Source organism: Sinohyriopsis cumingii, chromosome 15 (assembly GCF_028554795.1).
Source record: "Sinohyriopsis cumingii isolate HCF-2022 chromosome 15, ASM2855479v2, whole genome shotgun sequence".
In the NCBI taxonomy this organism is placed as follows: domain Eukaryota; kingdom Metazoa; phylum Mollusca; class Bivalvia; order Unionida; family Unionidae; genus Sinohyriopsis; species Sinohyriopsis cumingii.
In genome coordinates, this window is record NC_142975.1 from 148,880,619 (window position 1) to 148,905,016 (window position 24,398).

Here is a 24,398-nt window from a genome sequence, read left to right on the forward strand (position 1 = left end):
GACGATGAAAATTGTTCACGAGTACAATGTCTAGCGACGGTCTTTTGCCAAATAAATTACATTGATTGTATAGTAAATGAATTTTACCCAATTTTCTCGAAACAAACTTAATTTACAGTCTATACAAACAGTTCGTTGGTCAGATTGAAGTCAGATTTATAATTCCTCTGATAAAATTATTGGATTCCAGACCTCAAATAAATTCTCGGAAGGTTTTTTTTTTTTGGGGGGGGGGGGAGGGGGGTACATTTAATCTAGTTCTTGCAATCACGAACTTGTCAGAGCACAAAATTTATCGCAAAGCCAAGACTCGAAAATTAGTAACCATACATTATTTTATTTAAAAGTTAAATGGTGCAAATGTTTAAAACAAACAAGATTATTATGCTTTTTAACGTTCATTAATATCACTTTCGGTAAAGCTGAAAATACTAAAAGTAAATTTTTGTGAATATTTTGTCTAAGATCAATTTTATAAAGCCATTTATTGACTCTAGCCTGGAAACTCTTTGCTCAATAAAAAATACCCCAAGGATATTTTACATGGTTTAAATTTTAAAATTAAAGCAAACTGTATTAACATCACTCTGATATGTTGGTAATATTACCTCCAGTGTTACCAAAGTTATCGAAATATTTTTTTCGGTCTAGAGTCAAACGTCAATTTTATGTTATCAAGCCATTTTCTAACAATGGGACCTGGCATTCTTTAAACTCCTTGCTCAACTAAACAAAGCAAACAATTTCCTGAATTATCAGAATCAAAATGGAACTCCGCAACCGTTTAAAATCAGTCGCAGTCTCTTTGGTAATAAGAATATTCATGGTATGTATCGTTATACCAATCACTTGGCGCATCTAGTCTAGTGACGGTGGAAAGGTAGCACTCATCAACACCTTGATTCCGACCAAATTCGAACGTTCTACAGATGTAGGCAGTTCTGCTCAGGCAGAGGGACTTGCAGTCTTCTTCGCTGACACCATAGAATACGTCCTGGTTGTATCCCCTGATAAAATGGTACGCCACTTTAAGAAAATTATTGCCATACTTTGTGCAGTCTGGAAAGAAAAATTCCATGGAAGTATAAACCTGGAAAGTTTCATCGATCACTTAAAAATCAGTAGTACAAGGAGTAATCCGGAAACATATCTTATTGCTTATCTCAAATAGTGCAAAGAACATGCTACATGTTTTGTGCATTTCGTAAAGTCTTCCAATACACTTCGCCTGTGAAGTATGATAAACAGCAGCAGGGAGGGTGAACATGCCACTTGCTTGAAAGACTATTTATGAAAAATAAAACTTCATACGAAAAAATTAAAAATACAAGGTCAATAACGTCAAACCGACGCCTCTAACCAAAACCGAGAGTTTCTCTAATTGGGTTAGCTCATTTTGTTACTTTATCTTTGTCGTTCGAGCTTTTCAAAAATTTATATATGTTTTGTTTACCTTTCGAACACTCATTTATGGCCGCGCCCTCCCTGCTGCTGTATTGTTTGAGTAATTAAATCATTATTATATCAATAATGGAAACACACAGCTAGATTAGTTCGAGAGCGACTAGAGGCAATTAAGAAATATATCCCTGTTCGTGATGCTGTCAAACAGCAACTACAAAGTACAAACGCGTCAGGAGTCTCAGCTGGAATTTCCAGAAGGTGCAGACCAATTATTTAAACCGGTTACGAAGGCTACGGAAGGAGTTACAGAGCTACCAAAGGTCTTCTTCCACGTTGGAGCAAACCGCTAAAGCAACTGGAAAAATACCAGACAGAACTAAGAAAAAGATTCTACAAAAACTTCCAGATGAAATAGCTGCTGCTCAACCAATGCGAGAAATAATTGAGGGTTTTGACCACGCTCGTGCTGAAATAGGCAAGAGAGAAAATTGAAATAACTGATAAATTTACCGAAGAAAGTATTACCATCATAGAAAAATTGACGAGATGGAAGCATTGTCTACGTATACCGTGCGCAGTTTTGATCAAAGAAAAAGAATTTTGAAACCCGAGTACGTTAATGATACTGTAAGTCGTGATGACTGGTACAAATTGATAATTCGTTTACACTAAGGAGTTGATCAGGCCCAAAATAGTGATACAAAATATATTGCATTTATTAATGGAATAGATAAATATTTTGCACTGTTACAACAACGACAACTACAATTACAACAACAACAACAACGACAAAACAACAACCACAGCAACCCGCCCAAATAACAAGTGAGGAAGATGCAAGTTCTACCCCTAGTGCCACTAGAAGTGATATTGATACAGGTACAAGGGGGAGTGGTTTTATTACTCCATGTCCCAATAACGTCCTTGCAGATGTTGAACAACTAGAAATTCTGATTGGCGGAAAACGGGCTGGTAATAATTCCCCATAAATCATTAATGAAGCAGCAGATATTTGCTAACGATTATTTATAGGCGGCATCCTGGACATTAATGTTTACAGATCCCTCATCACCGCAATCATTGATGATTAGCACAGTGATTGAGGGTATATAATTAGATCAGTGACAATAAATTAAAACGATTATACATAATACTCAACGTGGACCTGTAATGTTCAGGTGATAAATTTGCGATTACCATTTATAAAGTTACCTACGGAGATATACTCGGTGATGTTGTTCAGGTTTTATTTAGAAGGATAGCCCCAAAAGCAATACCAATTGCAAAACACTTGTCAATGAAAGCTACTGATGTTGTTCGTGATAAAAGTATTGGTGTTGTTGGTGATGTTGCTAGTAAAGCATTCTCGGCAATCAAGGATAGACTAGCACTAATACGACAAAACCCAAATTACCCAGTACCGAAGTTATGCCTGCACGATTAATAGCAGGAAGTGGTCTTTGTGTTAGACAATAGCAATTAAAATAAAATGTTTAAACGTGTATCTGATCCAGCATTTGACATGAATGCGCCAGTTCTCAAAGATGAATCTGCGCGCGATTATAAATATTATTCTTATGACGCACGAAAGCCACATCAGCGTGGAAGAATCAAACTTCAAGCTCAGGATACAAGCAGATATTTCTTACCCGCTGAAGCATTTTTTGAAGTAGAAAGTAGAATTCTACAAGCAGATGGTACAGGAATCGGAATTGGTGATAGACCTTGTTTTGTTAATAACGGTATTATGGCGTTATTTAAAGTGCCATATAAATGATTGACGGAAGACCCATTGAATCATGCCTGAAAAACGTCGATATTGCCACGACGATACTTGTCCTTCCAAGATACAGCGATGATTACTCGAGATCAGCTGATCCGTCAATAATGTTTGCAAAGGATACAACTAATCATCCAGAAGACATAAACCTAACACTAAATGCAACTGGAACTGAAGTTGTATCAATGTACGATGAATTCATCTTAGGATTTGCTGCACGTAGGTCAATGTTAACTGATGAAGAACAAGTTTCATGTGTGATTCCACTATCACATGTATTTGGATTTTGCAGACATGTCAAAAAGGTTATCTTTGGAGCCAAGTATACAGTTGTAACTGTTAGAAAAGACAACGACAATGATACAATCTGGCGAACCGACGCAGTTGGTGCGTGTATTGTAAGACTAACAAAACTTCGTTGTGGATGCCAGTAATGCCTCCATCGATCGACGAAGAACAGCCGTTGCTCTCTTTTATGAGTCAAGGTGGTAAATCAACATTGTCATGGTTGAAGATGACAACAGACAGTATTTCAAGTGAGGTTACTGCCTTATTTACATGGCAGATAGCATCACAACAGGGTATTTCTGCACCACGACATATATTCATCGCATTTCAAGAAAATGCACGAGAAAACACACAAACACGAAATCCAATGGCATTTGCAACGCTTAGATTTAGTGAAGTTTCTTTAAAGATAAATGGGCATCAGGAACCATCTGAACAAGTATTGCTGAGTTTTGATCACAATTATGCTGCAAGTGCTTATCATCAACTGATGACATTTATGAGGCGTGATCAGAAGGTTGATTCTAGTTGACACATATCTCAGCGTGATTTTACAACGCTGTATCCAGTCTATTACTTTTAATTGGAACATTTAGACTTACTCAGGCAATCTATCGTTGGTATACACTTCCGAGCTCGTGTAGCACGATCATCACCAAAAGTACCTGGTCCGCCAGCTATTCCTGGTGGTTATAGACCAATTGCAGCTATTCTCTCAGACAAAGCACAATATTACTTGAAGGTGTTGGTTGACGAATGAGAGTCATTCATGATCCAGTAAAAACATGCAATTAAATTGCTCATGATATTATCTCATATCATCATGCTAGTGTCAATCTGGCTCTTGGTCAGATTAAAAAGCTACAATCAAAATCAGCAAAGAACTGTGGAATAAAAATATCACTCAAGAAAAATCAGATCACAGGTGGTCAAAATAACTATCATTGTTAAAACTTCAACTCAGGCATTTCAATGACGCCGAACAATCGAAAACAGGCGTTAAGCTTAATCTTTCTGCGAGCGCCATTAAAGATTCAATCAAGACTGGCGGTATATTTCCACTTCTTGCAGCTATACCAGCGTTAATAGCCGCTGTGGCTCCAGCTGTTGCAAAACCAGCTACACTTGGTGCTGTTCAAACTGCTGCTGAAATGGCATTAAAGAAAGCAACAGGAAAAGGAATAACGACTTCTGTATAAAAAAGGGAAAGGGTCTAAGATTGCCAGGAACCCGTCACTGGTACGGAAAAGGCCTGAGACTTCCATGAACACTTCGCTGATTCTTCTTATGTCAAATTATATCTACTTGTTGCTGCTGAAAATTGAATATAACAAATTTCAAAGGTGTTTTTATGCGTGGTCAATTACCGAAACAACCAAACAATATTGAAACCGGTATCATTAATCTTGATAAAAGTTCTGGTCTAGGTATTCATTGGGTTGCATACGCAATTGATCCACGTGGAATTGTTTATTTTGATTCGTATAGGTTGACCCCACCAAAAGAAGTTTTAAAATATGTCGGCAGAGTGCAAGGCACTCATCTTCAAAATATTCCAGTCTAGTATTCAATATTACCAACACAGACAAAAACCGATCCGCCAATATGTGGCCGTGAAGTAATTGCTGTACTCGACGTTCTGTCAAATCTTCCGATTCACCTCATAAAGTTGTACATACGTACACGAGTTCTTTATTTTAAAATAATTACTAATTATATAATGCTTGATATTTATGGAAGATCTATAAAAAAAAGAAAAAAGATGATACTGCTTTGTCGAATTACGCTACTAGAGATGATCTTGCTGATCTTATGAACCTCTCTGGAGTTGACCGGGAGGAGATTGTTATTTTTCAGGATAAATGTGGTGTTTTAAAGACAAGTAGCATTAAGTGGGTCGACATAGTTCGCAGAGTTCTCGGTGCTACCACGGATAACATTCCAGTATTTAGTGACGTTGGTAGAATCAGGGACTCTAACGTATCAATCGCAACTATCAGGAATGAAATTGTAAAAAGTGTTGCTAATCGTTTACGATCCACCAGTGATACCATGACTGGTTCTCTCAATGTTGCTAATAATACAATTATTGATCTTGAAGAACCAGAATCAGACAATGACGCTGTAATAAAACAAAAATATCGACAGTAGAAAAATCCCAATGATGAACTCGTTAGTTTCAATTAATAATGAAATGACCACATTTGAATCTGATTATAATAATCATGTGAACACATTTTTTAATTATCGCAAAAGAATAAATGGAATTGTTTATGATTTCTTTGGAAAACCAGTAGTTACTGGTATTAAACTCTCTGAAATTAACACAAAGCTTTGCGATATTAAAATAGCTATGTCAAACATTGAAACGATTAATCAACGATTAGGTATTATCAGAGATCCTAAATCATTATCAGAGCTAATCACGATAGCGCACAGTAATATCGATAATATTAGGAAATAAACTAGAAGATGTTATCAGTGGAATTCCTAATATCGTTAAAAACGTAATCTGATTAAAATTATTCGCAAGCAGATCATCAACGAGGTATACACAGTGTCATCAGGAGTATCAACATGGTCACAGCAAAATAACACTATCAAATATACCGTGGAAGTAACTGGTGTGTATTGGCTGTCCATGTTCAGCGATGAAATATTTAGTATATTTACCACGTATCCCTGGCGTCATTCAAACGAAAATTTCTCTGGGACCGTGTCTATTGTGTTAAATAAAGGAGACGAAGAAACGTTTATGTTGGAATCATCTCATAAAAAATATTAATCTCAGCGTCTTACTTGTGGTGTCGGGAATTTGTCATTGAAACACCTCAATTGATTACTTAATAATTAAAATATAATGTGCATCCTGATTGATGTTTAACGTTTTAGATACAATCAAGCACTTGAATGGCAAAATGAAACAAAAAATATTGTTGACGACTATACAGCAAAAGTAAAAAAATATCGCAGACTTATAGTTGTTGATATAATTTTTTATTCCGCATCTGCTATTATTGCTGGAGCTGGCGTATTATTATCAACAATAACAATGACATTGCAGGCAATTGTAACAATTTGTTTATAAGCCACAACAACAATTGCTGGTTTTCTTACTATTATTGCAAAAATGATATCACTGGTACAAACATGAAATTAGACGATTATTTAGTCAAACTTCACGCATCGACTCTGGCATATTCTAAGTTATCTTCGTTGTTATCATCGAGTCTCGGCGATGGAATAATATCAGAATCTGAATTTACACAGATGATTGGAATTTACAAAGATGTAATGAGCGTGACAGAGTCCACGTCTGATTTATATATGAATAATAATAATAATAATAATAATAATAATAATAATAATAATGTCAACCCCGAACGAGTCATTACAGCAGATTGTCGTTAATACAACTCCGTTAAAAACTACGATGATATCAGCAAGCTCAACTAATCTTGAATTTAGCATTAACTTTCCAACTGCACTTCCAGTGAAAGAAATAGCGCTAGTACAATTACGAGTATATTAGAGCTGGCCAACTATCATATCAAGATCATTTAGGGGAATACCAGCAAATAATTCACTGGTATTTGCAAATAAACATAAACAAGATGGTTCGCCCGATTGGCAAGTTATTAGAATTCCAAATAATCAAACTGAACAAATCAACAATGAATTCCAAAGCTATCACTGTTCCAGAACCATCGTTATCAGCGTTGATATAATTAAATTCACCAGATTACGCTGTAGATATTTATCAATCATCAATCACAAGTGTGTTAGGATGGCAAGAAATTCCGTCAAATTTTCAAAAACCGACAGAATCAAAAATATATCATTTCCTTACAAATGAAAAAATATTTATAAAGACTCCTGAATACCGACAAAAGATTTCAAGGATAAATCCGACCAATGATTATATTGGGTCTGATGGTACAAAACTTACTGAGATAGGTTTTGGTAAATACACTCGTGATAATCTGAATAGAGATTGGATAGTCAACGAAAAAGAGTTAAAATAATATGTCACGCCCGATCAGATACGAGCATATACAATCAAGTAAGAAACTGCGAGATCTATTTTCTAGTATTACACTTTATAACAACAATGATACACGCCGGCACATTTAAACCGGCTTGTATCAGAACTTGATTATCTTAAAAACATTATAGTTGAAGTTGTCGACAAGCATAACAAAGTTCTTGCCAAAATGAATATATTTAAACAAGTATTTCTCGATCATTATAAAATAACTGAAGCAGATTTTCTAAAATTTATAATACCAGAATTTAAAACCGACGAACTAACAAAATCCGTCAACGATCTTATCAATGAAAACTTTCCAAAATTGTGGAGTCGTGGAAAAAATGTCTCCACCAGCAAGTATTCTCAAACAAAACAATGATTCGTACGGTCGAGGCCGTCATATTTCACTAGGAATTGTAAATATAACATCAACGATCGCAGTCAATCTTTAATGTGATGCACTTGACAGCAGCTATCTAATAGATCTTGAAAAGTCAAATCAACCTCAACAAGGATATATTTTATATATATTTACGCCTCCATTACCTCCTGGAAATTTGATTGTACAAGAGCCTATTATTCCTGTCTATTTACGATATCATAATCCGCTATTATCAAGGATACATTTCAAACTTAGTCACCAATCCGGATATTTATTTGATTTACGGAATGCAACTTTGAATTTGAATCTGTATGCATGATCATAGATCTTCACGTTAGTGATTGATTTTCAATCCTGTTTCATATCCAGGGGAAATAAAATATATTTAACATAATTTATTTTCCTTTCCTGATTCTCGTTCAGATTTCAGGTAAATGAAATTTAAAATAACGAAAATTAGTTACATTTTATAATTTATTGGGTAAATGTTACTCAAAATAACGGAAATCAGTCAGATTTTATAATTGATGGGGTAAATATTACTTAAAATAACGAAAATTAGTTAGATTTTATAATTGATGGGGTAAAAGGCTACTCAAAATCATAAAAATCTCATCGAAAACAAAACAAATATAAAAATACATAATAATAATGATAATAATAATAATAATAATAATAATAATAATAATAATTTCATCCTGACCATGTCAAGGAACAAATAAATATATCAGTAGAGAATTTATGTTTTGCTGATTCTCGTCCAGATTTCAGGTTAATGTTACTTAAAAGCATAAAAATCAGTCAGATTTTATAATTCGATGGGGTGAATGGTATTCAAAATTTTGAAATTCCTACTAAAAAACAGAAAATTACATAAAAAATATTATAATTTGAATAAATATTATTATCAGAATTAATATTATTATCTTATTCTTCACTGATTCTCGAATTTAATAGGGTATATCTTACTCGAAATTGTTAAAATCAGTCAGATTTTATCATTTGACGGGGTAAATGGTACTTAAAATAATAATTATAGGACTGATTATATAATTTGATGGGGTAAATGTTACTAATAATTGTTAAAATCCTACTAAAAACAGAAAATTACATAATAAATATTATTTGAAAAAATATTATTTTCAGAATCAGAATAAATTGTATTATCAGAATAAATATTATAATCTAGATAAATATTATTATCAGGAAAAGTATATAATCCCAAAAAATATTATTTTCAGAATAAAAATAAAAATCTTATTGTTGTAGAACCTATCATTAATCATATATTGTTATTCTTTGTTTGAATCATTATATATAATTATATTTCAATTTCAATGTATATTTTACTTAATTATAATATTGAAGAGTTTGAGAGTTTATCTGTAATTCTACGAAGCAAAATATAAATCGAAAGGACCTTTGATAAATAGTATTGATCGTCTAAGCATGCTTGGGCGGTAAAAATGTTTCCTCGAGATAGAACAATTAAATTGTATCAAGGAAATATTTTGGATTTTATTCATCAGATTAGTAAAAGTGATCTTGTATCTGTATGGTTGTTCCAAAGCTCTGAAGATAATGATGATCTGGTAAGGCCTAACGGAAATATTTGCATCGAAGAAAAAAGCAGATTTGATCAGTTTTTAAGACCTAATGGTGATATTTATTGAACAGAGTCTCTTCACGTGAAAATGATCTTGCGTTAAAATATTTCAGCTACTATGAACAGTTACTCAGTAATTGTTTTACTATTGTATCGTTCGCTACTCATTTCGCCAGGGAAAAAATTCGTAGAAACCGTCTCGGACTGAACTTCTCGATGATGTAATATCAAGTTGTGTCGAATATGGTAATAGTGGACTATGGAATAGCAAAAACAATTATATATATATATATATATATATATATATATATATATATATATATATATATATATATATATATATATATATATATATATATATATATATATATATATATATATATATATATATATATATATATATATATATATATATATAATTTGATATAGCAGCGTGTTATCATGGAAGTTTTCTTGAAAGGGGGAATGTTCAGAATATTTTAATAGATTTGGAGATCCAACCCATGAAATGACTCGAGTTTCTGTAAACGGACCTCTACCAAATTTTGACGTAACAGGTTTTGCACGAATTACTTCATTTAAGTTTGCTGAAAATCTTCACATCCGATTTGTTAGGTCTGGTTTGACAAACTATTTTTCGGAAAAAATATGGTCAACAACAGTAGTGTTACGACACATGCTTAATTCAAGAATTTTATTATTGTTAACAGTGAGTGAAATATCAATGTCGTATTGGATTTTAGCGTCGCCTATACAATAAATACAAATATATGTATTAGCTCAGAAACAGCTTTCCTGTCAAATGGAACTAAATTAGGTACAATTGTGAGTTACACTAATGGCGACTCACCACAGTATACTCATTTAAGATCTTCGATGTTCGCGTACGTTTCAATAAATCTCTTGTCAATGGTGAACAAATTCCCTAAATTAGCCGTTAGAGTTGAAACGGATTCATTTTATATCGATAGGAAACGTGCAGATTTGTTAAAACAACCAAATATCGGCACTGAATCATCATGGGTGGATAGAGATTGAACAAAGAACAACTACATTGTTATGATGAAGCAACTGATGTCGAGTATACAATTACTTATTGTGAAATATTCAAGAAACAATATCATCATCACCATCGGTATATGATTCTGTTGTCAGACATAAAACGGTTTATCTAAACGGATCAGGTGGATCAGGAAAGACAACACGTGTGATCTAATTAATTCGTCAGATTCTTCAAACTCTGATGATATGGTTTTATTAACACCTACACATAGACTCACCAGGGAAATGAGCGGGAGTAAAATCGAAATACTGATGATAGATTCTTTCGGTGAAAGGGTGATAACTGGACTCCTAAACGAATGGGTGAAAATATATATTCCAAAACTTTTATTATTTGGGATGAAATATGTACCATTTCACTATAAACGTTAAAAATAGTTCCTGATTGGTTGTTGACAACAAATACTGTTGTAATAATGTGTGGCGATCATGGTCAACAGCAACCTTTTGTTGGATTGTCTCCATACCAACGGCTAAAAACTTTCGTAGATTATTACAAAGAAATAACTGATGATCACAGAGCAACTTGATCCAGAATTAGTAGAATTTAAGAAATTGGTCAGACTACAACCAAATAAAATTCAGTGTGAAATAATGCGTAAGATAATTTCAAAAATACATAAATAATTTTTGGAATTGATGGATGACAGATGATTTGATAGTTGCAAGTAGAAAGATAGTTCGTGATACACGTCAATAACAATTATTTATGTTACATAAAGAAAAAAATTCAAATCTACCTGTACGATTGTGCTATCGACCAGCAGATACGCGATGACAAAATATTGAAGTTAATATACCAGGATCGTCAAAGAAACAAAATCTTGTACTAAATGATATTGTTTTAGTTCATGTCAGTGTTGTTGATAACGCGTTAACGATGGACAAAACTCCATGGGCTCTAGTATATGCAATAACTATTCATTCGTCACAAGGATTAACTATTACACTAATATTTGGATTATTTATTATCGTGTCAAGTGTTCAAATTTAGTTTATCTCGCAATGTCTCGAGTTAGAAGAATATCTCAGCTGCGGAGGGTTATCATATATTTTACAGAAACTGCTAGTAATAGCAATAATAGTATTGATAATGACGTAGTAAGAAAAAAATTAGTTCTAAACAACGTGACAAAAAACATAAAAATGACTTTAATCTCGATGTTGACTTCATCATGACGCTGAAACAACAGTAAAAAAAATCAGTCTGCAAGCTGCAACACAGTAACGTTGTGGAATTATTAAAATGATAATCCAAGACAATTTACCGTAGACAGAATTAATAGTCATTTTGGTCGCACATGCGAAAATGTGATGCTGAGGTGTCTTGAATAGAATCTACGTCGTGGTGCTAGTTTACAAAGTGAATGCGGTGGTAATTCTGTGTCTTCAGGAATTACTTGTAATTGTTCGCGTACAAATGTATGGATATCAGGATGCACAGAAAGTATCATTGCGTTAAATAATGAAATTACTCATGCAATTTCCATGAAACCCATCAATGCGATCACCAAAATAAAATATACCAATACAACATGACACTTTCTCAAAACAGCCAGTACTAGATAATGTGACTGTAAGATATTTATATGAACCTGGTGAACTTGAAGGGGGTAAAAATAAAGAGCGACTATTTGGAGTGTGACCACACATAAAATTTCCAGAGCGGTAAGATCCACGGGTTGACATGCAATCTACAGACTAGATTCAACTGTTGTTCAACGTGGATTTGTATGCGAACAATTACAAGTAATTCCTGAGGATACACAATTACCACCGCCTTCACTTTTGTAAAGGCAGTGCACAAGCGCTCCCGACGTCGATTACATTCAAGACAGGTCAGCATCACATTTTCGCGTGTGTGACCAAGACTGCTCTTATTTCTATCCACAGTGAATTGTTTTGGGTTATGATTTGAATACTGTCGCAACATCACTGTGTTGCAGCTCGCACAATGATTATTTTGTTGTTGTTTCAGTGACATGATAAATTGAACATCAAGATCAAAATCACGCTTACCGTTGTTTTGTCAGATCGCTGATAACCAGCTAATTTTGTCCTTACTATATCATCGCAACTGCTAGCAGTGGTTTCCTGAGCCATTGCGTAGTCCATGATAACCCTCCGGATCTGAAAAATACTTCTAACTCTCGACACAGCTAGCTAAACTAAATTTGACCATTCACTATGATAATCGAAAATCCAAATATTTTTATCGGAAACAGTTAATCCTTGTGATGATTGAATCATTATAGTATATCCTAGAGTCCATGGAGTTTTTTCCATCGTTAACGCGCTCTCAGCAGAACTCACAGGGACTAAAACAATATCATTTAGTACAAGATTTTATTTCTCTGACGATCCTGGAATATTAACATCATATTTTGAAGTACATTATTTTCTGGGCGATAACACAATGGTACAGGTAGATTTTCAAAAATTTATCTTTGTAACTGAAATAATTGTTGTTGAAGTTTATTGCGAACTATCTTTCTACTTATATATATTAAATCATTTGGATTCCACGAATTCCAAAATTCACTCATTGTAGTCTCTGGAATTACTTCACATATTACCTCACATTATATCCTATCTGGCTGAATTCTGATTAATTTTTTGAACTCTCTCAATGTTGGATCAAGCGCTCAGTGATAATCATTTATTTCCTCATAATAATCTACAAATGTTTTAGACATCCATGCGGAGATGGTCCAGAAAAAAGGTGATGGTTGACCATGATCACCACACCGAATTACATCTGTATTTTTTATTATTGGCAAATCAAGAAACGTTTTTAATAAATCTAAAGACACTGCATATTTCATCACAAATAATGATCTTGGGAACGTATTTTTCACCAATTCGTTCAGGAGTTCGTGTATCTCCTTTCCATCAAAAGAAAATGTCATAAGTTTGAGATTTAACTACGCGTTAGCTCATTTCTCTGGCGAGACGATGAGTTGGAATTAACAAAACCATTTCTGAACTACATATCAGAAATAATTCAATAGCACACGTTGTTTTGCCAGAACCATCACACCCGTTAATATAAACAGTTTTACGTCTAGCTACGGGATCATATACAAATGGTGCTGATGACAACACTAACATTTGATTATTTTTGTGGTATATATTCTTAGATTCAATGTCGGCTGATTCAGAATAATCAATGATTTTTTCTCGTTTTATTTTTCATTTCCCCGTCATTCATCGTCGCTTAGTATTTTTTAGTGATTCTGTACTTTTTATCGATGTAAAATGAATCTGTAGCGACTCATCGGTTTATCACATCGCAAGAATTTTCATTTTCTCTTGAAACTCTTCCGATCGATAAATATCTCCGTTACGTAGTACAAATTGATCGTAATTTTTAGATTCGACATCGGAACTAAATAACCAAACGGATACAGGAACACCCTTGCTGATATTTCTGATAAAATGAAATATATAATCATCACGAATTTTAACAGTTCTATCTCGCGGAATTATTGTTACGGCCGATGTCCATGCTTTTTAGATAAGATCAAAAATTGTTATCAGAGCTCCTTTTGAGTCATATTTTGATGATTTATACAAAATCGCGCCGGTTAGTGTCTTCACAGTAATCGGAAATTTTAATTTCTTTTCAAGTTCAGCAAAGTCGCTGATAGACGCTCCGGTATCTTTAGATGTTTCTGCCCATTTAATGTTTTTACGTCGTATATCAGTTAAACCATTTCCACACATCACGTTTGTGAAATGTTCTGTAACTCGCTCAGCTATACAATTTAATCTAGGAAATTACATCGGTTTGAGATCATCAGCGTTAGGTTTATCATTCAGCGGTTATATTGCATACACAACTACAGTCACAGGATACGCTTGTTTATAATATGGTTTGTCAATACTAGTTAACGCTCCTGGTGTGGAACTTTTACTTAACGTTACAATATCTCCGGCGTGATGTAATCGCACAGGTTCACGTTTGTCTCGAATAATCCAAGTATCGTCTGTCTCCACGACAAACGTTTTTAAAATATGGTATCTTCGTTCGTCAAGATAAATAACAATCGTCGCTGCTTATTGGTCGTTCACTGTAGCATCAATAACACCTTAGGTGTCATGCATGATTTTGAATGTTGACCACACATGAACTACACCATCATTGCGAAACATTTTCTTGGCTTCACGGATACGATTGATTAGAGTCTGATTTGGTATAAGCGATATCATTCTTGTTGATGTTAACTTGTTCGAAATGCCAATTTGGCGGCGCATTCTGGCAATATCGAATCTGGCTTTATAAGGCCTGATTGTAGATAATTCCATTGTTTAATTAAAGCAAATATATATTTAAATTGAAGATTAATTATATATAATAATTCAAGCAAACAATTTATATAATTGGTTGATGATTGGCTCTACAATTCCTTGTAATCGGTCTTGCGTAAATGAATTATGTGGATATCATAAGCAAAGCGTGCAAAGAGGCAGAGTAGGACCAAAACCGTGTTTACGCAGTTGTGTGTGCAATGTGGTGGTAAAAACTACAAAGAGCTAAAGCGATATTATGATTAATAAAAATAACGTTGGTATACAAAATGCCAAAGAGTATATCTCCAGATTTACAAGCTAACAATAAAATAATAATTAAGACAAATAATATTAGATATATGGAACAAACTGGATATGTAACACATCCCATCATCAAGAATTATGATAAGCCTCGAGATGGTATCATCAGGAATTTTAGACTTAAAAAAATCCAATCAGTGCTGTCATTAATAGTGGTTATCTCATGTTCAATACTAAGAGGAATAAATATTATTAGTCACATAAATTTATTTATGAATGTTTCCACAGTCCGATCGAAGATGGGTTTTTAATCGATCATATTGATCAAAATCCGAAAATTAATTATTTAAATAATTTACGAGCTATTACACAGAGTCAGAATTGGAAACTTGGAGATACATATAAGCACACAAAAAATTACAAAAACAGAAGTTAAATCCATGAACATGGAGACTGGCGTAGAAAAAGAATTCCAATCGATGAGCGCAGCTGGCAAATATTTCGATATTTTCCCACCTTCGGTACAACGCGTGGTGGAGGTTATACTTAATTATGTATTTTCAAAGAAATATAAACAAAAAAAATATTTCAGTATCTCCCGACTGCGTCCGCCAACACTAACATACTTTGAATCGATTGCAAGATAAGGGGATATAACTCTGTCTAACAAAGCTTTCTCCGATAGAGTAATTAAGCAGTAGTCTCAATTTGTTACTGCATAATATCATATGACTGCTGAGATTATTTATTTTTTGTTGCGTCTCACGTCCCGCTTGGCTACGTCGGTGGATTCTGTCAGGGTATGTTATACCAGAACTATCCCCCTTTCTTGAATGTTTGACAACCCTTAACTTCGTCAATGATTCTCTGTCCCTGATAATTCAGGAAAACAAGAAGTCACGCGCCCCTCGCGTGTATAATCCAAGTAAGTTATTTTTAGATTTTCCGGTAAGATAACTGTACAGGAGTACAATAGGCCTGCTTGTACTTTAACTCCCGAATGACATCCAGCAGATTTATTCAATTATATAAATGTATGTACGATCATTAAATGCAGATATTTTACACGGTGCTTCGAAACTGAAATAAAATTCACGCTGCAGTTAACGCAATTATACAACAGCTGTGATTTATTCTGTATACTGATCGCTTGTAGTAACTTCATATTAATGTTTCAAACATATATCTGTAAGGATGATTCATGGTCCAGTGATCTCGTGGGGGATTCTCAAAATCGAGGTCTGGCATCCCAATCCCGTGACTGACAAATGTGTCAACGGTGGGCGATATTTCGCAATTTTTCATTTATAAGTTGGGGTTCCAGCCGAAGAAGACTTCATGTACACATCCTTTTCACGTCGAACAACGTGGTGAGTGTCGTTTTGCACTCTCCCTGGGATTCGATATAGGAGGTGTACATGAAACTTTGAAGCCTTTAAATCTCTAAAATTTTGCTTCGCATTTAGCGATTCACTAGGCGCAAAAACTATGCACAAATTTGAAAACTGGAGCTTCCAAACATAAACAGCTCTCAACCTCGTCAGAAGTTCTCATACCCCACACGAGGACATTCAGAGTCAAGGAAGAAAAAAAATTGATTTTTATGTTATGAGAACCTCAGATTAAAGTTTGCCTTTGTAAACTGTAAACCTTCAAAATCGGCGGCGTCAACCGCAGCAGTAAACTGTTTTGGTCTCCGAAGAGTATAATGTCTAACATCAGCGCGATCAGCGGTGTATTTTGCAAACATCACTGACGGACCGTCAGACCGTGAATCATCATCGCTGTATAGCCCCAATATCGTCGTAGCAACATCAACATCATTATGTCAAACCTCAATTTACCGACCATTAATAATAGATCGTGCACTGTTAAATAATGCCATAATTCCGTTATTAACAAAACCACCCTGCGCATAACCATAAGGATTACTGTCGGTTTTTACAAGCATACCTTGAACTTCAATGAATGCCTCGGCGGGCAAGAAATATCTGATTGGATCCTGAACTTGTAGTTCAATTCGACTATGTTGGTTTGGTTCTCGTGCTTCATAAAAATAATAATGATAATCACGCACAGACTCATCCTTGAGTACTGGTGCATCCATGTCAAATGCTGGATCAGATACACTTTTGAATATTATTTATATTTGCTGCTGTCTAAAATGATGTACCGTCGACGTTAAACGTCGGCGAAGACGAGATAACCCACTACCCGCTACCAAATTTGCAGTAATATTCCGAGCTTCGTCACCAGCTAATTCTTTCAACCGTTCATTTGCAACTTGATTTATTATTTTATTTTCATTTGCAGGCATCATTTCAGTGCTGGGTAATTTTACTGGCTGTGGTTTTCGTCGTATTAATCGTGATAGTCTCTCCTTGATTGCTGAAAATGCTTTGCTGGCAACATCACCAACACACCAATAGGTTTATCACAAACAACGTCAATAGCTTTCATTCCCAGTTGCTTTGCAATTGGTATTGCATTTGGGGATATTCTTCTAACTAGACCCTGAATAACATCACCGAGTCCATCACCGTAGATCGTTTCGTATGTTGATAATCGCGAATTTATCCACACTGAACATTACGTATGATCATCTTATTTTTTGACACTGATCTAATTGCATACCCTCAAACACCGCAGTAATCATCAACGATTTCATCAATGAGAGACCGATAAACTTTAATGTCCATGATACCGCCGGCAAATAATCTCTGACAAATAGCAGCTGCTTCATTACTGATTTCTTGGTAATTATTACCGGCTCGTCTTCCGCGAATTAGAATTTTCGGTCTTTCAACATCGGCAAGGATGTTATTAGGACATGGAGTAATAAGACCACTTCCTCGAGTAGCAATACCACTTCCTGTTGCTCCTTCTTTCTCCCCTCTTTTTTCATCCCTGCTCTTAAGGCCTATTTCCTTTCTGCTTTTGCTTTTTCAAGTTGCTGCTTCTTTTCCTTTTCTTTTTGTTTTCTTTCTTACCTTTCTCGTTCAATATTCTCATCAACTGCCCGTTTGAAAATGTCAAACCAACTAACATCTTCCTCAGATCTGATCCGCGGAGTATCAAAAGCAATACGATGTATATCCTTGACCCAATCGCCACGTTTCAGAGAATTAACATATTTGGGTTTTACATACATATCTCTATTACGATGGCCAAACGCGGCAATATTATTTATTTGGTCCTGATTTCTGATAGCGGCAATACCCTTAAGAGTAAATTTATATGCAATCTGATCACCTCCTGGAAGTAAGTCTTTAAAAGAAAGAGCCAATAATAACCTTTTTTACTTCCTATATATTTTGTAATTCATTGGACTTTCAGAAGCTGGTATTGTCTGGTCTGGCAAAATTCGTTTTCCAATTTTAATAACTGCTAAAGATAGTGTACTTTAGACTCATAAAGGTTGAGTTTTCGAGCACATGAGAGTTGACATTTTGGTTAACTATGTGTTTAGGCCTTGTACAGTTTCCGCAAATATAATATCAACAGATATTTCAGCCATAGTACATGAAATTAACATAGAAATATGCCAACATTCTCTCCACTGTGCATGTTGCACATGCAAACAACACCCTGTATGTCTCTCTCTCTCTCTCTCTCTCTCTCTCTCTCTCTCTCTCTCTCTCATAAGTACTTAATATCTGTTGAGCACCCCGTCAACAAGCTCACTAGTTGATATTTTCTGGTTTATATAACAGTCTATTTCAGTAAACTGTGTCAAATTCTTGTTTACGTTTGTTCAAAGAGATCTAACTCCTAAATGTACATGATTACCGAGATTATCAAAGACGGTGAACTATATTACATTTGTTGCTGGTAAACATATACTCACACATATAAATATGGCGACCGTGTCACTAAAGACTTGTAAACATAGACAAACCCATGCAAATATGGCGACCGTGTCACTAAAGAAACTCCCGTTTGATTCAAAACACCCATAAGTTGAAAGTGTTAGGGTGACAATATGAAAGTGTTAGGTGACAATCAGGTTTTAAATTATAAATCGATGAAACAAATGACTAAAGACCGCTCCGGTGGCCTAGTGGTTAGAGCGTCCGCCTCGGAAGCGGGAGGTCGTGGGTTCGAACCTCTGCCGAGTTATACTAAAGACTTGCAAAAATGGTACTAACAGCTGCCGTGCTAGGTACTCAGTATTAAAATGTTTGTGTTAGGACTAGTCGGCATGGTGTCAGAATAATGTGACTGGGTGGGACTCGTGCTACATGTCTGCGGCATGATGCCCCAGTGCTAGACATCACTATAAACTGCCACACTGCAGACATCGTAGCGATGTGACTAAAAAAATAAAACTACCTTAAAAATCCTAATCACACACACACAGACAAATGACTAAATTTTGTGCATATTTTATAATCTTGATGTTTTTGTTTTTAAATGTGGGGTTAACACGCAAACAGGCAATTTGTGTCTGAAAAAGACCTCTTGAGTGATCCTAAATAATTATCTCGGAAACATTAGGAAAAAATATAGGAGAAGTGGAATTAATAAAGTCAAACTCTTATTTAAACTGAATTGAGCAATTAACCACTTCATGTTTATATTTAAATTTATTTATCCAAAACGTTTAAAGCGAACTTTAATGAGGAATCTGAGCGTCATGTCGCATACGATACAATTAATTTATGGGTTTCTTGTACCGTTCTCATGTGATTTTCACAAGGAAAAAACCCGATCTTGCTTATCTGGAGAAAGTAATGTATTTAGGAATAAAATCGAATTTGTGGTATTTTGAATTGGCGTGAAATGAGTATTTTTTTAACCACTAAAGAAAATAATAATATGGCTTTCCGCAGTTTTGAGAAATTCCGTAATTCGTTTTGTAGAAATTAAAAAAGATTCAATGAAAACTTTCGAGGTATTTTGATCTGTTTCATTATATTTTCCTACGACCAACAATGTGGCAAACAGAATCAAAAGATAGATGATGTATCTGAATCTGATTAAGTGAAACTAACGCATGACTCTACTTTCGAGTACTCTTATCAACCGCGTCACAATGAACTCTGAGAGAGATTCGCCATCTGTTGTTGAAAATATTAATGTTTCCAACGTTATTTCTCATTAGGGTCAGATGTTTACCCGTACTTTGCACTATAATTCCCATGGATTCTGAAATCCATCAAACTGTAGTTGTATTTAATCTTTGAAAGACCAAGGAATTCTTTGTTAAATAAAGGCATGACAATGTTCATATTAATCAATATCAGTAGAACGCTTAAATATCAATAGGTTTTTAAGGGTCTTAACATACTATCTGTGTTTGTGTGCGTGAAAAAAAAAAAAAATATATATATATATATATATATATAGTAGAAATGGGATGAGGGATTAGACATAATAGCGAATAACTGCATCATCTTCCACTCTCTTTCATACAAACATTAATAAGAAAAAGGTAAATTAAGAACATGTCACCCTCCTGATATGACGATAATCACTTATAACATGCTATCTGTTTCTTTTTCTACTCTCTTGCTTCTAAAAGAAAAATAATCACAAAAAGGTAAAAATAAGTACCTGTCACTTTCTCATATGATGATCTGAGTCCATTTATCATGAACGCTTGTGATAAATCATTTACGCGAGACTGCATAAAAGCTGACAACCGTGTCTGAACGCTCACTGACGCAGGAAGGAACCCAATTTACGATCTCTTTGTCAGCATGGAATGCCGCCATGAGCATTTTGTTAGTAAACTGTTGAGTATTCGTGAAATAGTTATAACAAGCATTTCATCTTTCCTTTCTCTTCTTTCTCTGTTAAACAAAAAACTATAACCCATCCAAAAATATTGACCTAAATCGCTACGACAAATCGATAGTGCGGCAAAATTGCTCGCAACCAAGTTAATTGTCGTAACCAGCTTTGAATGTATGTATTGACTATATGTACACACACACACACACACACACACACACACACACACACACACACACACACACACTTGATTAACTCGGATTACAGTATGAGGGGTGGAGTCACCTGTATCCCCACCCCCACTCCTTGATTGCTTTTACAAGGGTATTAGTTCACGAAACAGTAAAAATTAGCATTCTAGAATAAAAACTTCATGCAAGGGTAAACGTTTTTATTTTAAATATAACGATTTCATAGTTACTACCTGTTCTGAAAAAGACAATAATGTCTGCAACTTTTTTTGCAAGACTCGTATTCTCCTGTTAGCAGTACAAATTTACAAAACCTTAATTAGAAACATAAATGACACTGAAATTTAAATAAAATACACAAATGCCATCTTCATTCTAGTCCAGTTCAAAAAATATATTAAAACTGTCCGTCCATTACCTATCGTTATATTAAAATTTGGTGAATAAAAAAGGTCATTACAGTTTCAAAACGAGGTTGTTATTTGGTATACTTATATAGCAGGCACTAATCCTTGCATAATGTTTTGCCATTGTTAATTGATTTTTTCCTCTTGGATTACACATAGTTTTAAAAATAGAGAGATTAGTTTGAGAACGCTTACAAATCGACAAGTTAGTGATACAGGACCAGGGCCCCTTATCTAATAGCTTTTACAGTAAATATGGAAAAGAAAATAGTTCCGGCTCGTATTTCACTCTGCCACGCTTGAAAACTGAATTTGCTGTAAATTGTGCATTATATATACATATATATATATATATATATATATATATATATATATATATATATATATATATATATATATATATATATATATATATATATATATATATATATATATATATAAAGAGAGAGAGAGAGTTATAAATATACACCAGACAGAACTGAAAGTGCTATCCCTGGATTCTATAGAAGAATGCTTGATAAGAGTAGGCAAAATTCATGCTGTAATACAAATAATACTATCATACAGGTTAGAGAATTTTGAATTCGTACTCTACGGATATTCGAACCCGGATCCGCGGGTTAACGGTACCCATATATATATATATATATATATATATATATATATATATATATATATATATATATATATATATATATATATATATATATATATATATATATTGTGTGTGTGTGTGTGTGTGTGTGTGTGTGTGTGTGTGTGTGTAATAATACAACAATTCAATAATGAAATTTATATCAAATGCATGTTAACAGATCGTGCTTGTGTATATAATTACATCTTTAATATTTAAGAATGTTTACTCCCCTTTAGATTTGAATAATAAAACATGATTTCACTTGCAAATAAGCTATCAACTATGAGTGATTATTTTACACTTTAGTTCTGAAAATATTTATGCACTTTAATGATGATATAATTCGTCGAATAACTGTTTCGTACGAAAAATTAGAATCCTAGCATTTTTACTACTAGAATTTTTAAAGTTCATTAACTCCTGACGAACAGCCATTCGCACGCGCACTATGCCACAACAGATCTGGGTTTGTGCAGTTTGAAATTGGAATCGTTTTATAAGTGAGTAGATACGGTATTTGCTTTATACGTGATATATAAAGCTATATTTTACCGTTGAATTCGTTTACATCGTTTTGTTTCATTTTTCCGAAAATATTAAATTATAATTAACATCATATTTCATTTTTACATCATCATGTAGTTCATCACGTCACAACCATGATACAACCTCTGTGTTTGGGATGCCTTAATTGGTCTTCTCACCTTAACCCGCAACATCAGCAAATGCGCCCTCATCTCAGTATGCCTGGTTGGCAAGGTCAAGGTTATAATGTCGCATATCACGCACCCTCCGCTCTGAATCTGCTCGACATGTCAAGTCAAGGCTTCATTCCAAGCAGTACATAATACATTTGAAAACTGCTTCCAAACGTTAATCAGGAGGTCAATTTCATACTAATTTAACAGTCTGGGTCTAGCAGCAATTTGTTGCAAGTGTCAGGAACGTAAAACAAATATTGACCAATTTTGAGTTGTAATTATTGACGCTGGTGTTTCGCCTCCGCTAGAGTAGGCGAGGAAAAGTGAACGTGGGTCGGAGCATATTCGGGTATACACGGTAAAAACTGCAGGATCTTGTCGATAAACAAAGGGTTCTTATTTCTATAAGGTAATAGACGTACATTTCCCTGACACGTTTGAAATTTGACCAGTCGAAACTATCATCAAATCAATCTAGACTGGTTTAATGTGGTTCAAATTAACCATAATGAGTTCCATATCTGATTATTCTCCATTAATTAACCTTCTCAACAACTTGTTTATATCCGATCGGATGTCACTCTACGGTCAGGTCCCGGCAGGATGGTCACATTCTGGACAGAAAGTCGATCGGTTGTTTCCAAATGCATCGTGCATAAAGCCGTTATTGCCGATTTATCGCCTTTATATGAAAGAATCGATGCACATTGAATGAAAATGGTCGGTTTTATTTTAAATCTATAAATCGTTCTTTCAACAAATGACAAACATTAAGTTTAACTATACAAATAGTTTTAGATTTCATGCCATCCAGACCAAAGATCAGGCAAAGTTTTTGCAAGGTCTCTTTCCGGTAGGCTTACGAATCAACGAGGGCGGGATGCTTTTTGAATGCTTCCTGGTTAATCAATTATATCATGAAGATATTGTGCCCAAAATGTCAAGCCTAACAGCATTCAGAACTCAGTTATGTATGCATCACCTAGTGCCCCAACGTTTCTGAATGTAAATATTTTGGAGGAAGAACGTTGATGATATGAGATTTTCTGTAAAGGAAGACCTAAGTGCTGTGAATTATGAATTTATTGTGAAATGGAATTTAATTCCTAAAATCAGACCCTGAAGTTTCCTAAATACATTTTAGGCTAGTCTGAATACATGTTTAGGTTTGTCTAAATACATTTTTAGGCTAGTCTAAATACATTTTTTAGGCTTGTCTAAATACATGTTTATGCCAGTCTAAATACATTTTTAGGCTAGTCTAAATACATTTTTTAGGCTTGTCTAAATACATTTTAGGCTAGTCTGAATACATGTTTAGGTTTGTCTAAATACATTTTTAGGCTAGTCTAAATGCATTTTTTAGGCTTGTCTAAATACATTTTAGGCTAGTCTGAATACATGTTTAGGTTTGTCTAAATACATTTTTAGGCTAGTCTAAATGCATTTTTTAGGCTTGTCTAAATACATTTTAGGCTAGTCTGAATACATGTTTAGGTTTGTCTAAATACATTTTTAGGCTAGTCTAAATGCATTTTGTAGGCTTGTCTAAATACATTTTTAGGCTAGTCTAAATACATTTTAGGCTTGTCCAAATACATTTTAGGCTAGTCTAAATAC

The 24,398-nt window shown here is 34.4% G+C and overlaps 1 protein-coding gene across 1 annotated transcript in view; it reads right to left on the reverse strand.

Moving 5' to 3' along the window:
* Positions 1–235: 235 nt before the first annotated feature.
* LOC149783036 (uncharacterized) overlaps positions 236–24,398 on the reverse strand; it is a 58,246-nt gene continuing 34,083 nt past the window's right edge. Inside the window, exon 3 of the mRNA XM_089934957.1 lies at positions 236–1,059. Within this exon, the coding sequence (XP_089791083.1) occupies positions 791–1,059 (269 nt within the window). The 3' untranslated portion in view covers positions 236–790. The remainder of the gene's footprint in view (positions 1,060–24,398) is intronic.